At 36.4% G+C, this 17,697-nt stretch overlaps 1 protein-coding gene across 8 annotated transcripts in view; it reads right to left on the reverse strand.

The window, feature by feature from the left end:
• Window positions 1–224: 224 nt before the first annotated feature.
• CEP192 (centrosomal protein 192) overlaps window positions 225–17,697 on the reverse strand; it is a 148,387-nt gene continuing 130,914 nt past the window's right edge. For 7 of the 8 annotated variants that reach the window (XM_033087616.1, XM_033087615.1, XM_033087619.1 and 4 more), the window contains 7 exons: window positions 15,910–15,989; window positions 14,882–14,977; window positions 11,207–11,326; window positions 10,641–10,759; window positions 8,030–8,159; window positions 7,507–7,565; window positions 225–648 (listed from right to left, as the gene is read on the reverse strand). In XM_033087616.1, the coding sequence (XP_032943507.1) occupies window positions 510–648; window positions 7,507–7,565; window positions 8,030–8,159; window positions 10,641–10,759; window positions 11,207–11,326; window positions 14,882–14,977; window positions 15,910–15,989 (743 nt within the window). In that variant the 3' untranslated portion in view covers window positions 225–509. The remainder of the gene's footprint in view (window positions 649–7,506; window positions 7,566–8,029; window positions 8,160–10,640; window positions 10,760–11,206; window positions 11,327–14,881; window positions 14,978–15,909; window positions 15,990–17,697) is intronic. The other variant, XM_033087618.1, reaches the window with a different exon arrangement.

Here is a 17,697-nt window from a genome sequence, read left to right on the forward strand (position 1 = left end):
GGAAAACAATTTCATTAAAAGTAAGCTTTCCTTTCTACTCTGGGCAATGAGGTAAAAGACTGGAGGAAGAGAGAAGGAATTTCTTAGGGGAAAGAAATCTACGTAATGGAAGAAAAAATCATGGAAGACCCAGGAGCTTGGAAGTAATTAGTGGAATAAAGCAATATTCTGATTTCTGTATGACATCAGATAAAAAAGACAAGTTTAGTGAAAATTAACTTTATTTCTGGATATGGGACATTAAAATATCTGCCATATTTATTTAGAATATCATAATCAATGCAAAAATAGAACTCTCCTTCTCTTAAAAGTTAAGTACAATACTACAAGCTAGATACATGATATTTCAGTCAGGTCTTCAGTATTAGCTTTTCAAAACAACAAAAAGTCTACTGTTTACATATGTAATTTATCATACAAAATATATACAAAAGCATAATTGTAGTGTAGAAAAATGAAGTTACCAAAATATAACTTATGCCATTTACTTTACACAAAATGTATTCTACTTAATTTTTTTCAAGAGCTTCACCAATTAGTTGAATAGCTACACTCTTGCCTTCGTCTGTCTGAATAACAAGCAAAGCTTCAAATTTGCCCACCGACTTTGGTCTGAACTGCACGGGCATGTTGATGTAATGCTGGGCTCTGTAGAGAAAAGGAAAATGTCAGCAGCCTGACACTCCGGCAACAAGCCAATCACCTGCCACAGTTAAGCACACATCTGCAGAGAACTCAGGAGGTTTGTGATGAAAGAACCTGGTCCAGTTACATTTGACTTAAATTTAGTTCTCATTTCTTTGATGTTATTATTTAATATGAAACTTGCACAAAGGAAAGAAAAACCTAAAATCTGATTCATATAGTACTGCATATTTATTCCCGGCTAATCAATAAAAATAGGAAACGGGGAATCAGAGTTCTGATTTGAGCTTCATATTCTGTCTGCAAAGGCAGGTGCCTGTCTACCTAAGAAAGGGTGAGAGAACATCCTCCGTATCCTGACCTTACTGAGTTTGGCAACATCTCAACTGGGAAGAACATAAACGACTTGTCCCATGCCCATCATTAACAGAGTTGTATAGTTCTTGCTCCAAAATTCATATGAAACTCTTATAAAAAATCTTGAAAACTGATTTTCAGATTATATCACGGTAGGTAATGAGTGTCTTTTAATTTAAAAGTAGTATGTGGGCAGGTCTGTTTTTTTTCCATAAAACTAGGTCCCAAGAGTCAAAAATATACCTTTATTCTCGTGGTGAATGAGACTACATATACTTTATCATAGCTGTGTGATGTCACCAACTTTCAATTTTAATCGTTTTTGAAGTGAAAACTTATAGCTTTGAGATTTCCCTCAGAGGGAGGTACGTCATCCCTTGGTTTCACCTCTGAGCTACATATTTTAAAGTTCAGCAATCAGAACTGATATATACTTTTGTTTCCAATGGCTAGAAATTTAGAAAATAGCTTAAGTATTTCAAAGCCCTTTTCCTGGATATAACTGATAATGCAGGAAAAAAAATTATATATGTGTATTTAGAGTCTGAGTTATTTTCCCCAAATGCGTTAATACCTTATTTCCCCATGTCAAAGCTAGTGTGCCTTTCTAAAAAACGGTACCTTGTCCATGGCATTGACAAACTACAATTTCTCTTTCATGTTAGCACTTCAATACTCAGAATAATGTAGTAGAATCTGCCAATTTAAGAGGCTCTACCATTTATGAATTACTAAAAGTAACAAAACATCCCAAAATAAATTTCTGGAAGATCCCATTATTAACAAATTTCAGTATGGACTATAAAATTGCTCTATATTTGTGAGGAAGTGTTTTAAAAAAACGTATTATGATAAGCATATATCTGCATTAGCTTTACAGATAACTTTGAATAAAGTGAAGTGCAATTTAGAAAGAACCATGAAGTTTAATGTAGCTATACAACACTACCAGTAAGATGGACACTTTCATGTCCATCTTGCACTATTATTAAAAACTGCTTTAATCTCTCTCTCTCTCTCTCGCCCTCCCTCGCTCACTCCCCCCACACCCACATAAAAGGGAAAAGGTAATAGTAAAGTATGCTGAACCTAATGGAGAGGTCTAGTTCAAAACCTTTCACTAGCTAATGACCAATTTTATAGCAAAGGCACCCAGAAGCAAAAGCATATTAAGCGCACAGAGGCAGTCGTGAAGTGCACTCTAAACCTCCTTGTTCACTATATGCCCCACCTACACTTAAAGTGCTTATCAGAAGCTACCAATTATATAAACCGTATTTTTCTTTTTTAATTTAAAAGAAATACTTTTGTAGGAAAAGGCTAGCACATTAGCATAGCCAAGGTACCATCATTATCAAAGAAACTGAAAAGAAATAACAAATAGCTTGTTTCCTGTGCGTGGGTGAAACGTAATGACAGCTGGATGGCAGTGTTGTTCCCTGCCTGTGCCTTTGTGAGAACTGTCCTTTCCTCTTAATTGACATGGCAGGGTCTGTCAGCTCAGAAGCTGGAGCTGGCGAGGACCTGCAGCACGCTATGTGCATGGAGACCTGGGCACAGAAGGGGGGAAACACATTAGCTAGGACATCTCAGGAGAGATTAGCCTTGAATAACACAACAGGTTAACAGAAGGATGCTTTTCAGGGCTAAGTGGAAACATGACCAAATTCTGTTTAAAAAGACGTGAGAAAGGGATGATCACTTAGAATCCAAAAAAGAATGTTTACAAAAAACTTAATGTTTCCTTCCTTCTTTATAATCCATCACTAAGTGGGTTAAACATCCACGAGATACATTCATGCTCACCCCCCTCTGCATTAGGCAAACTGCTGTAACTTCCTGGGGGAAAAGTCGCCTGCTTTATTTATGTTGCCGTCAGTGTACCCCACAGTGCCACTTTTGTGGGCCGGCCTGGGAGCTTACTGACAGCAGCCCATCAGGCCTCACAACAGCCTTGCGAAAGGTGCAGTTATTACCGCATGTGCCCTAGAGACGACTAAAGGGAACTGTGCTCCTACTAGTGTCACAGACAGCGATCTAATGAACAAAAATGTCATGAAAGGCTGAAAATTGTTTCTCATAATTCTCAGAAAAGATTCTGTTCTACCTGTACAGCAAGCTAACTATTGCTCTCAACAAGCAATTATATTTCATGAGCCCTCGTCCAAAGTCAAAGTGTCTAATATTTGGGACAAGTACAAAAGCACTCAACACTTATAATACCGAACATTTCAATTCTGTGGTAAAAATTCTCAAGTGAAATACTATAGCAAAGATCTGCTTCTTCTCTGAAGTTGAAAGAAGTCATTCTTACATATAAGAAAACCAGCTTTTCCACTTTCCTTTTTGTAAAATTTAAGCTTATGGATGTGTCATGAGAGGAAAGTTTTCTATGACCTACCGGTAGAGTTTACTTCATTTAGTTAAATAGAGCACAGAGTTAGTGCTTTACACACATGATTTTCTTATTCTTATCAAATTTATGCTGAGTTGCTGCTATTAGAGTTGATGCTGAAATTTGTGACATTACATATTTATTCTAAGTCCCATAATGATAGTTAATATGGATAAAAACTTCCTGGAAACTCATTGTGCTCAAAATAATAAGTATTTGCCACTACGTATAAAATTACCTTATTTATCTTCAAAGCATAAAAATTTAAAAATATTTTAAATAAGTCATAAAGAGAATAAAGCAAACAAGATCTATCTTGTGATGCTATTTTAAATGCTAGCTTATGTAAACTGCCCAAATTTTGCTGAATTTAAAAATATTTTCTCATGTTTCTAAGTTCTTCTAGATACTATTAACATGACCTAGGCTACACAGAAAAGCAGCACTCTAATTCATGACAGCTTAAAATTTTCTAGCACTGGAATGGTAAGTCAACAAGTTCACCTCTAAAAAGATCTACTTTTAAATGGCTAGCAATGAACACATTTTAATATTTCAAAATTGGATTTTAAAACACAAGTTGAAGTTAAGCAAAATGCCATCTCATTTATAAAAATTGACTTTTTCATTAAAATGTTTTCATCATGTCAACAATACTGAAATAAAGATAAGCATGAAAAGGAGGAGGGGAAGGCGGAAGAGCAGTGGTAACTGCTGCTGCTATTAAGACTATTAAATCCAGGGAAGTTCACACGGAAAAAATGTTACTAGCTTGTTAAAAAATTTAATGATGAAAAATAAAGATGACTAATATGAAAGTAACTTGACATTTGATTTGAGGTAATTCACTATTCTATGAATTTATAATACCTCAGTGACAACAACTGTATACTACAGAAGGATTGCCACCATAAATTCCCCTCATATCCCTTTCATTCATTTTGTCTTGGTCCCACACTCCATATTAGGAGCAGATTTTGCTGCTTGAAACACTATTGTAATGGAACAGATTTAGGTTCTTTTTCTGCAAAGGGTCAAGAGACAACTAATTTGGCTTACAAATTTCAGCTGAAATAGAATTAAAAAAAAAAATCTGTGAAGCAAATTAAGCAAAGAATATAACATCAAAAGAGAATTTGAAACCACAATGCATTCAGTGATGAAAGTTGGAAAATGAATATTTAACTCCAGGCAAGTTTTGACGGCCTCATCCTCTAGCCATAAAATGGGAACACTGACATAAAGCTACACAATTTAACACCTATTTTAAATAATGATTCTTTACCCCAACTATAGATGAGCTGAATGCCAATACTGTTTTAAAAACAGTTGGTACTAGGCTGTTCAAGGGAATTAAAAAAAAATCTGGAAGATTTCTTGGAACTTTTTAAAGAAGCTTTTTAAAAAAAAATATTAAAAAAAGACTCATATTTTTTTAGATAAGAAGAGCTTCTTGAAACAAAAATCTATGCCCTTCCAATAAGTTCTGCCAGTTGTATGCTGGTTTACACAGAAGTATTCCACCTGATCTACTTAACGTTTAAAGATACACAACTGCCTAAAACTGGTTAAGATCACGGACGTGAACCAGGCAGAGAAGAAAAGGGAAACAGTGCCACAACCTGGATGGACCTAGCGGGTGAAATAAGTCAGACTGAGAAAGACAAATTCCGTATGATCTCACTTATGTGTGGAATCTAAAGAACAGAATAAATGAACAAACAAAACAAAAACAGACTTACATATACAGAGAACTAAGTGATGGTTCCAAGAGGGGAGAAGTTGAGGGACTAGGTGAAAAAGGTAAAGGGATTAAGAAATACAAATTTGTACTTACAGAATAGCCATGGGGATGTAAAGCACGGCATAGAGAATGTAGTCAATAACACTGCAACAACTATGTATAGTGCCAGGTTGGTATTAGACTAATGGAGAGCGGAGCAGGGGGGAAATAACTGCATAAATTATATAAATGTCTAATCACTATACTATACACCTGAAAAGATAAAATACTATTGAATGTATATCAATGTGTAACTGAAAAAAAAAATTTATATATTAAAAAAAGGTTTGTTTCAAATAGGTCGTACACATTTTCTAGTTAAGTTTAGTACAATGAATACTCTATTCTGGTTGCTATATAAATGGGATTTTTAAAAATCAAAAAAGAAAAGAAAATGTTCTGGATCTAGATAGTGGTAATGGTTGCACAACATTGTAAATGTATTGAATGCAACTGATTCTTACATTTTAAAATGGTTAACATTAATCTTATATTTTACCTCAATAAAAATATTAAAATAAGAAATAAAATAAAAACAATGAATAGTTATGATAAAGTTCAAATTCAGATAATAACAGTGTTCTGGAGGGATCATTTATTCAGTATCAATTACTAAAAAGTTACAATTGGGAATTTAACCTATTTTTAAAATAAGCTAATTGCTTCTGCAGTTATACCATTGTGTAGTTAGCAGTACCTACCTATTTTAACACACAGTATAACATTACTAGTCTTAAATCAATCAGAGCAAACCTTCATTAAGTGAAGGGGCCCACAGACTGCTAGGAGACAAGAACTCAGAGCAGAGAAGCTGGAAAACTTAGGTTTAGCAGTTTTTTTAAAATTTAGGCTTTTTTCTTCTATGTAGTTATTGAAGGGATTAAATGGGAAAGCACTAATAAAAAACAGTGATGTTATATCAAAATCTCTCAAGTTAGTCTTGATGGATCCTGCCAGTAAGGCCAACTAAAAAGAAGGGCTTCATTAATATACAATGTCAGGTGGGTGGTAGATTGAGGGGCGTGAGGGTGGTTATCACTTTGTGAGGACTATAAATGTCTAACTATTATATTGTTTTGTACACCTGAAACTAATAAATAATAATAGTAATAATAATAATAATAATAATAATAACAACAACAACAACAGTGAAGATGCCATCATCTGCTGAGTGCTTCCTATGACCAGGCACTAATACTCACAAACCTCTTACGTACTCCTCAAACAATTCCACGCTGTTAGGAGAATTCTCATTCCATTTTACCAAACAGGAAATCCAGGCACAGAGAGATTAAGTCTATGATAACTTTCTAAATACATTCATTATTGAATTTGCAGTTTGCCTCCAGGTCAGCCTCCTTGGGAGGCAACGAAAGTGCTGAACTCCCAAGTACATAAATAACATGTTCCATCGTACATAGGATGAGGAAAGTGTGGTAGAGTGAAAAGAAAAGGTAAGAGGTGGAGGGAACACGTTTCCCCCTGCCACCGCCTTTCAGTTTCCAGAGACATGTGTAAACTTCTAGAGTCCAGCACTACTGGACTTAGTAACTCACTAAAGACAGTCCTAGAATGTTAGCCAAGGGTCCAAGTTTTCATAGAAAATAACATGTTTCTGGAATAGTCTCCTCATGCTAAAATGAAATATCTTATAATAATTAAATGGTTTAATTAAAGATGAAGGTAAAATTACTCTTCAGTATTAAGTCTAATAGAACCACACTATTAAAATTCTAAATAACAGGGAAAATCAAGTTTGAGATTTCAAGTTAAATGTACATCATATAGAAAAGAAAAATAACAAGGACAACAAGAAAATGAGACTTTGATTTAAGAACAACATAGGGTATTTGAAGAACGACAACTGGAAAATACAATAAAAGTTTTCCCAAATATTCTGGGAAAACGAATTTTTGTCAAAATTAGTGAAAATTTAAATCCCTCTCAACATAGTGAAAATAATATTTAAAACAGGAATTATTCTAAAGTTAATCACAAAGTAATTAAGGTTCTGTGTATTTATGTGGCTGGCAAAATACCAGGTTAACAGGAATCATATGTTAAGTCAAAAACATTTCATTAAGTTTGGCTGCTACACTGAAAAGTACACGAGCTGACAGTCATGAAATGCTTACCCTTCAGGCTCCTTATCTCTTTTCCTATTTATGAAGACCCATGTGTTTCCTGTTCTGTGGTGTTAGTGACGAAGATGTGGGGCTGTGAGTGAGGGAGACCTCACAAGTGCTAAATCCCAAGAGAAATCCTGATGTCCTGAAAACAAAGTCCTGCACTAGGATGACAACACTATGATTTACAATAAACTCACCTCAAAGAATATTTTGAATGCTTGACGTAGAAAGGCTCTCTGGGACTTAAAAACCTCAGCTGAAATTTAATAGGAAACACTTCATGAAGTTTATGCAAGTTAGATATTTGAACATATATTTACATTTGTAAATTTAAGTAAAGCCACAAAATCAGGTAAGACAATAAATGCTCATAAAAACATATAAGGGAATTTTAATATGAATTTAATGTAGTTTTAACTAAAGTAAGTGTTATCTAGAAGTATGTTAGTCTAATGGTACAGAACAAAGAGAAAACAAGAGAAAAAGTTAAAAAATGAAAAATATGAAAACAAATGCTAAATGTTTTTGTTTTTCAGATAAAGCATCATGAACTTTCCATGAGTTTCTTTTTAAATACGGTAGTAAGGCATTTAAAAAATTAACTCATTAATACAACTTCAATATAATCTATAACATAAACTTCTAATTATCAGGAAAATGTTTATCAAATAGTTGAATACATTTACTTTTCCAAAACCCACAGCAGTATTTCCAACTTACCGAGTGTGTAATAAAGGAATTATTTCGCAAATTGACTTTTAATGTCCTTGATTCCCCAACTTTAGTTGGTGGAAACCGATACACATCTTTTGGGGCATAAACTCCACGGTGGGTCAAGTCAAGCTGTCTGCTTTGGAAATAGATTTAAAAGTTACCTATTTAAAATCCATAGTAATTTAAACTATTTATATATATTAAATTATGAAGTGTTGCTTTAATTTGTCTTTTCTCTCACAAGTCAGTTAAAAAATAGTTTTGTAATTTCATTTAACTACTCGTAAAATGTATAAAGATAAAATACTGACAGCAGGAATAGTTTTACAAAGATGCTGGATTAGTTATGTAAGACAGGACAGCAGCGCCACCTCCACCCCTTTTTCACTACAATCTGCTTCTCTACTCACTTCTAACCATTTATAAAAGGTGGCCCTTTCACCTGAGTTCATTTCACTCTTATTACTCACAGTGCAGCCCACTGATAATCTTCATGTTTTTAGGGATACAGACTACTCTGATAGTGTGAACACCAGCTCTGGCCTCTCAGCAGCCTTTGATGGTAGTGACCACCTCCTTTTGCCTTGGCTTCCAGATTCCATGCTGCTGACTCATGTCTCTGGCCACTGGTCAATTTGTGCAGGCTCATCTCCATTCCTTCACCCCTAATGCTGCTGTCCCACGGGACATGGCCCTGGACACCCTTAACTGCTCACACGACACTCTCCCTAGGCAATCCCATCACAGGTGGTCCAGTGACCTCACACCTACGGGATTCCCAGGTGTTTTTCTCATCTCATACTGAGCCTCTGGACAACATATCCAATCACCACACCACACAATTATCTCCTTATGGCTATCTCAAAGACGGCTCCACAAATACAAAATAAACTTGTGACCTTTCTCCTCAAATCTGATGCTCCACCTGTATTTCCTGTCTCAGGGAACAGTTTCTGGGAACTGACCTTGACTCCCTTCTTTCTCATGCCCCTTTATCCAATCCATCACTGAATCCTTCAAATTTCCTTCTCATATACTTCAAAAGTGTCCATTTCTTATCATCTTCCTTGACATTATTTTAGTCCTGGAATGCTTAAGAATAGCCTCTGACCTGTTTTCTTATACATACTCTCTGGCCTCCTTCTAATCAGTCTATACTATAGCCAGAGAGATTATTTTGTAAATACTTGAAACTGATCATGTCATTCAATGGCTTCCCGTAGCTTTACAGGTAACACCTGACACAAGGCCCTGCGTGGTCACCTGCATTCTGCCCACTTCCCTCTCCAGATTCACCTCATCCAATTCTCCCTCCTCCTCTGTGCGCTAGGGCTGTGGGCTGCTTTTAGCTCTTTAAGAGCCAGCAATCCTATCATCCTAGTTGTTTATATAGTCCTCGTCACCTACGTCATTTCCACTCATTCTCCTTTACATTGACGTTCCATTTCAGCGAGGTTCTTCCCAGATATAACAACAGATCAAGCTCCCTCTGTCATATATCCCCATGTTTCCCATTTACTTCCTTCCAGTCCTTTCCACAGGTTGTAATGAAGCCTGTCAGTATGATTAGTTGTGATGAGATTCCTCTCCAGAAGGTAAAGTCCATGGAGGCAAGGACCAGGGCAGTTTTGCTCAATGTCTTATCTCCACTGCCTGACACATAGTGAGGACTCAGTAAGTATGAGATGAGCAGATGAGTAAAAATAGCATAGAAAGTGTGGTAAGAACACATATTCTTTAAAAGATTCTAACTTCTTACAAAATGCATTACTTACTTCTATTAGAAATAAATGACCACATTTGTTTAAATTCAGCAGGCATTTAACATGTATTTTTCTTACAAGCATCTTCCTTCCGAACTAACTTAGATTAACTTATATTAGTTAATTAAGGATTATTAGAAACATTTTTATTAGGTAAAATACTTAAATGTTATCATTAAAGTTGTTTAAGCTGCTGGTATGAAATGTACATTTTTAAAAGTTTTTAAGAATCTACTTTCATAGATATCTTCTGAATGTTTTGGGGAATGTAAAATGGTACAACCCTTTTAGGAAAGCTTATCTGGCAGTTTATTTTAAAGTTAAACACATGACTGTCATATGACCTAGCAATTCCATTCTTAGCTACTTTTACTCCTCCAAAACACAAAAATAAGCCCGCAAAATTACACATACAATAATGTTTACAGCACCTTCATTCATAATGGCTCCAAATTAGAAGCCACCCATATGTCAATAAGAAAATGCATGAATTATGACATGTTCATACAATGGAATACTAAACAATAAAGGAACAGACTACAGAAACACTCAACAACACAAATGAATCCCAAAAAGCAGTATGTTAAGTAAAAGAAGCCAGATAGAAAGAGTGCATATGTATATGAAATTCAACAAAACTAACCTATGGCAACAGAACAGAACAAACCTTGGGGTGACTGCAAAGGGATATAAAAGAACTTTCTGGGGGGAAGAATAATAGTCTCTACTTTGATTAGAGTGGTAGTAATGCATGTAAACCCATAGGTAAAGTCATTGAGAATTTTACTGAACGTAATTAAACCTCAATAAAGTACTGGGGAAAAAATTTTTTAAGAATGACAACAACAACATACCCAGATATGAGAGAAGCCTCTGATACAGCTTGTCTTCGGGGCTTAACTAAATTATCTATTTTAGTAAGAGTATCTGTAGAAATGCATGAGTTTTCAGGCTCATTTTCTGCTTTGACACTCTATATTAAAAAAAATGAAAGAAAAAACCACAGAGTTAGGAAGGAGAAATACTCTAGCAAAATACATAGACATTTACCTATTTGAATTCTACTATTTCCTTCACAATTTTTTTAAAAGAAGACTTATGATTTTTAAATTCCCTAAATCGCAAATTCTACTTTGCATTGTTCAGTTTCTTACACACACACACACACAGTATATTACCTAATCAAGTCAAACATAGATTTCATAAAGCCAAACTCAGACTTCAAACATGCCAATCAATAAAGATAAATGAGAAAATTAAGAATATAGAGCTATACAGCAGAATTAATGAAATTAGAATACCAGGAAAATATTCTGCATTTTCAGGCCAGTTTTTCATGTCAGTTTCACTTAGCGTTTTTATACACACACACACACACACACACACACACTAACTTACTTAAATTCAGTGTAATACTCACTTGTCCAGAGAGTTGAAATCTCAGGGTATGTTTCATGTGAGGCTCTTTAAGGGGGTGACACTCAACATCCCAAAACTGGGCATAATCCCCTTTATCTCGGGGCAAAAATGTGATGGAGACCTACAAAACACATCCAGGAGAGAAATTTTGACACTGAACCTTACACACATGTAGTTAGATTACCAACTCAGAGTGTTGGTATAAAAAAATTAAAGGGAACAATATTTTTGCATTATCTAGTTTTGCCACTAATTTGAACAATTCTATTTTTGGTGGGCTTGTTACTATACCAGATCCAAAATACATTTTTCTTTAAAGCTTTATGTAACATATTCCTCAAAATGTAAATTTTTTTAATTGAAAAAGAAGTTATCAAAAATCCTGGAGCTGTCAACTACAAGATCTAAATAAGGAAGATCCAACTCCCGACACACAATTCAGTCTTTCACTGCAGTGCTTATGGAACCCTCTGCTGGCCAAGGGGTAAAGGACTAAGGCCTAGTACACAGCCACTAACTGAGAGGACTGAAAGGACACACAGAAAACGTGATGCAAGGGTGGGTGTATAATAGGAGTTGGAAAAGACGAGTGCCACTACATTACATATTAGCAGTTTTTCTTATGATTAACTTCAGAACATTGGTCAGAACCAGTTACCCTGACCATACAGCTCAAAGTTATAGATATGAACTGTATGCATACAACCTACAAAAAGCTCAATAATGAGAAAGTTGTAATATTTAAAACCAGTATTTTATAAAGTTTACCAGTTTAAGAGCTTTCTTTATCAAAGAATGAGTCCGGACTTAACATTAAAACACTTAAGTGACCTAATTTCTGTCACTACAGAACATAAGAAATACGCAGCCAATGAGCCCGAGAGCCTGAGGAAAAGGCAGAATATTGAGGGAGGAGATGAGATCATCGAGATTAGGGAGTCACACTGTTAAAGATGATAAGGACACTGAGAAGATTATGGAAGAAAAGAATGAAAACACCCATGTCTTAAATGGTGAAAATATACACATTATCTGGAACCACTGGAGGCAGTACCATGTATTCTACAGCTCCCACTTATATCTCCTTCTAACACCAAAAAATATACAAAGAGGAGGGAAAACCTAATATTATTGCATGTAACATAGTAGGGACATAACAGGAACTTTAATATTCATTACCGTAGCTTATTTAATCCCACATCAAGCTGATCAACGTTTCAAGAAATTATTGTGTACGTCTTTTACTTTAAGAGTTAGGTTGTAACTAACAAACTAATGTTTCCTCTTCTGAATAACTAGTATATATATATATATACTAGTTATATATATATATATAATATATCAATAATTGTGCTATTTGGTAGTACTTCCCTAAATGGTCCCAGAATGATGTGCCCTGCTCCCCCATCCCCTTTTAAACTAAGAAACCAGACCTAGAATTCATTTGACAAGATGGTAAGCAGTTCAGGCCAGGATATAGTGATGAACACAGCAAAAATTATGGAGGCTACATTTCTATGTTAAGTACTGTGTGAAAAGGATTGTCCTGGGAGACAATCTAGTCCTGCACCTTCATGTTTCTTTTTTTACAGCTTTACTCAGATATAATTCACATACAATTCATCCATTTCAAGTAGTTTTTAGTGTATCTCCAGAACTGTGCAACCATCACTGCAATCTACTTTTAAAATATATTCAAAAATCCAAAAAGAAGCCCTATACCATTAGCAGTCCTTCCCCATTCTTTATCTTCATTCCCAATCCCAGCAACCACGAATCTACTTTCTTTAGATTTACCTATTCCAGACATATTACATAAATTGAATCATACAAATCATGTGTCTGGCTTGTTTTACTTAGTATGTTCAAGGTTCATCCATGTGGTAGCATATTATTAGTAATTCATTCCTTTTGATTGCCAAATAATATTTCATTGTATGGGATATACAATGATGGGCATTTGGGTTATTCCACTATTTTGGCAATTTTGAATAAGGCTGCTATGAACATTTGTGTACAAGACTTTGTTTGAATACTGGTTTTCAATTTGGGGGAATATATAACCAGAAGCGGAATTGCTGGGTCACATGGTAATTCTATGCTTGACTTTTTGAAGAACGAGCAAACTGGCTGAACCATTTCAGCAGTGTATGAGGGTTCGAATTTCTCCACATCCTTGTCTAAATTTGTTATTGTCTGTTTTTTGTTTTTTTTAAAAAATCATTATCATACTATTGGGTATGAAGCTTTATTTTGCATTTCCCCGATGACTTGTAATTCTAAGCATCTTTTCAGGTGTTTATCAGCCACTTGTGCATCTTCTTTGGAGATGTATCTATTCAGATCTTCTACCCATTTTTTAAACTGGTTATTTGCCTTTACTAGGGTCTAACTTTATTCTTTTGCACATGGACATCAGTTGTCCCAGGACCATTTATTGAAAAATATTCTTTTCCTTATTGAATTGTTTTGGTATCCTAATTGAAAAAATCAGCTGACCAGAAATATGAGGGTTTATTTTGGGGCTCTCAAGTCTATTCCACATATTCAATATGTCTATCCTTATATCAATACCACATAATTTTTTATTACTGTAGGTTTTGAAATGAGGAAGTATGAATTCTCCAACTTTGTTCTTTTTCAAGATTGTTTTGGTTACTGACAAAACAAAAAACAAACAAAAAAACCCAAACAAACAAACAAAAAAAGCCACCTCACAGCCAGCAGAATTTTGATTGGGACTGTGCTGAATCTACAGATCAATTTAGGCAGTACTGCTGTTTTAATCATGTCAGATCTTCTGATCCATGAACATGGGATATCTTTCTTGCTGTTTTTTTTCCCCCCAACTTCCCTCCAGATGTTGAATGTTTGTTGAACACTGTGTCTGTTCCCTGTTCAGCTGCATTGATTCTATTGGGGTCTAGAAAATGAAACAAACTTATAGAATTGTGTTTCTTTCTAAAAAAGTCAGAAACCCTCTGGAATCATGTTATAGAGACAGTAAAGTACCTAGAGTTTGTGATTACTATCATTGCTCAAAGATTCTTTACTTATTACAAGTCTGATCTCTGAATAAATGTGCCAATATTATATAAGTGCTATAGTTTAAATGAGTTTCAACTACTAGCATGAAAAAGTACATTACTGAGGCCAAGTGAATGACGAGTGTCACTAACAGATATTTGAAGGGGCTATATCAGGTCTACAAATGAATTAAAATACAAGAGGGTCATGGTGCTAAAGGGATCTGTCACCATTTACCCATGAAGCAATATTACTGACTACATGTCATGAACACTGAGTTGTTTTGAGTACTGGTAGATTTTTCTGACTACAACTGGTGGACTAAACTATTGTCTAGATTAGCACTACTCTAAGTATGTTCTAAGTACTGGCAGCCTGCAGCTAAATGAAGGGCTTATATAAGAATATAAATCAAGCATGTCACTAAGCATGGTATTTTGTTTTGCTGTTTAGAAAGCAGGACTTTTGGCTGCAGGAGCCAGTCCACTGACTTGTGCTCAGACAGGCCTCTTCTCCTGTGGCATCCTTGCTGACAGCATCACTGGTCTAGGTGAAGCAAGCTGCTCTGGGTGGAAACAAATGAGATACTCCTGGCCAATCAACACCATGTTCTTACCAGCTGGCTGTAAAAAAAAAGGTTAAAACTCACCTTTTGGATTCCATGACTTGCCAGTATACCAGATATAGGAGAACATCTGAATGCTGCATAGGTAGCTCTAAAAACATCTCCACTTTCATCAACTCCCTACAAAGTAATCAGTTAAACAACCAAATGAAAAAATATGAAAGTTAATGGATCAATTCTGAGTGACACCATTACCTTAATGGTTATGGAGGACACCCAAACCGTTTTGCAGTGGACAAGGAGAGCTCAATACCTGTTGCAGAGTGGGAGCACTATTAAACTCGACTCACGCAAGGCCTCACACTGACTCCTCCCTCCGTCAGCAGCCACTCCTCTCTGGCTACAGTGATCTACAGAATGCTGTTCATAAAGTCAAAGGACTGCTTTTTCTGTAAAGACCCTGAAGACCCGACTGAACGTACATTTTAACATCCTATGCAAAAACCAGTTATTTCTTTTCAGTAGATCCAGAATTATCATTGCACACATTTTGTTAATATTATGGCTCAAAACTATTCCCATCACGCAAAATACATGCCAAAAAGGCCAACAACACACATGACAACATGTTCAATTCAGGCAGTACCCACTAGCAGGGATTATCTCTAGTATACAGTAGGCTAATAGTGGCAAAGGACATTCAATTCTGTCTCCTGCACTAGCTCCCACTTGTAGAAAACATACAATAGCACTCAGAACATGGGAGAGAAAAATGTATGCGAATGTGCACGCGCGCACGCACAGTGTTCCATAATAAAATTTTTACATATCTTTCAAAATAAAGTTATTTATGATAAAAAATCAGGGCTATAAGAGATAGCATTAAATGAAGCAAGCACATATTTTCACATACATTCTTTAATTTGACTTTCAAAACCACCTTGTGAAAAAGACTGGGCATGCATTATTAGCCCACCTATAGAGAAAATCAAGTAAATGAATTAGTGGAACAAAGAGCCAGTAAGCTCAACCTATGCTCATAATCCAAATTTTAAACACCTTGTCTAAACTTTAAACGTTAAAACAAATATTTCAAGGCAATTATTACTGACCTTGACATATGGTGGAGCTAAAGATGACAGATGCCACTTCACTTCTGTGTTACCATGATTCTCAAATTCCAGATAATTTTCTAAAAGGAACACATGTATAACAACTTAAACTCTTGGAGAGGTAAGTAAACAAGCAGATTACTGTGATAATCTGTGATAATTACCATGATTACTTCATCATAGGGGGAAAATGCAATCAGTAGATCCCTAGAGGAGTCCAACAGGAACTACAGTATTTTCTAACAGAATCATGTTTGATAGGATCCTATTTTGGACTTCATCAAAGTACAATGCAAAGCTACTGAAGGGCTTAAGCAAGGGAGCAATAAGGTACTTACATTTTTAAGAAATTAATGGCTGATGTGGGGAAAGAGACTAAAAGGGGGTGAGGAAGAACCCTGGTAAGACGTCACTGCAGTAGTTTAACTGAGGGATGATGCACGAGGTGGCCTGCATCAGGCTCGAATCGTGGCAATGGGAGGAAAAGCAATGGACAGATATGGGATCTCTTTTGAAGACAGACTGCAAAGGACTTGCTGATGCACTGGATGAGAGGAGGGAGGGAGGGAAGAGAAGTCAACTTCCAGGTATTTAGCCCAACAAAATGGGCAGACAGCGGTGCCACTTACTGACAGATATGGGGTGAGGCTAGAGGAGAAGCAGTCTTTATGGGTAAAACAAGACTTCTGGTTTTGTGAGATGCCCACCTACAGAAGCTGAGCAGGTGCCTGGTGTGTACATCTGGGGCACAGGGAGAGCAGAGAGAAGGAAGGGGACATAGGTAGGCCCAGGAAGCAGAGTCAGCAGTGGATCCTGAGATGGAGCGTGTGAGGCAGGGAAAAACCAGGAGAGCTTCCAAGAAGGAAGTAATTCCAAGGAGGAAGGAGTGGTCAACAGTATTGAGAGGTCAAATTAACAAAGACATATAAAAGAGACCCTGGATTTGGTAAAATGGAGCTTTTCAGTGACCCTCAAAGGAACGGGTTCAGGGCACAGTGGTGGCAACAGCTAAACGGCCTGAGGAAGTGAAGGCAGGTCGTTTCACTAGGTAGGGGTACTGAGGAAGAGGACAGCTGTAGCAAAGAGACTGAGGTTAAGGAAGGCATTTCTTAAATAGGTTAACAGTAGAGCATATTGTGTGCTAATGGAAATGCATCAACAAAGAGAGAGAAACTGATGACACGAGACAGAGCAGGAGGAAGTCCCTGAGAAGGCAGGAATAGATGGGCCTAGGTTCCAAGCAGAAGGGTTCGTCTGTGATGGAAACAGAGGCTTTTCATTTAGCCTAATGGCTTCCATGTTTTCAATGATATGTGAGGCAAAGTCAAGAGCTGGAAAGAGTGACAGCAGGAGTAGGGGAGGATAGAGGGAGTAGGAGCTTTGAGAAGAAAGGAGCTGTTAAGTAACTGTTGGAAACTGGTAAAGGACACATACTAAGGAAGGCTAGGAGAAAGCCTAGTGTTGACCTGAGAGCTGAGCTCATGAATTAGCCAGCATGACTGTAGTTTTCTCTAGGAATGTTTACTGCTAGGATGGAGACATGGAGTAGGTAGACAATTGGGTTTAACAAAGGTTGGGATTTTGCCAAACAGGAGTGCAGAGGGAGAGGGGCACAATGCAGTTAAGAATGTTTGTGGGGAAGTAATTACAATGATAGACCACAGAACTCAAGGAGCGTTGGAAGACAAGTGGGATGTGGATGGGGTGATGGAGAATGAAAAGGTAGTATGGTCAGTGGCCTGAAGGTCTGAGTGAGGGCAGAGAACTGCTATAATTTCTAGAGTAAGT

This window comes from Rhinolophus ferrumequinum, chromosome 19 (assembly GCF_004115265.2).
Source record: "Rhinolophus ferrumequinum isolate MPI-CBG mRhiFer1 chromosome 19, mRhiFer1_v1.p, whole genome shotgun sequence".
Lineage (NCBI taxonomy): Eukaryota > Metazoa > Chordata > Mammalia > Chiroptera > Rhinolophidae > Rhinolophus > Rhinolophus ferrumequinum.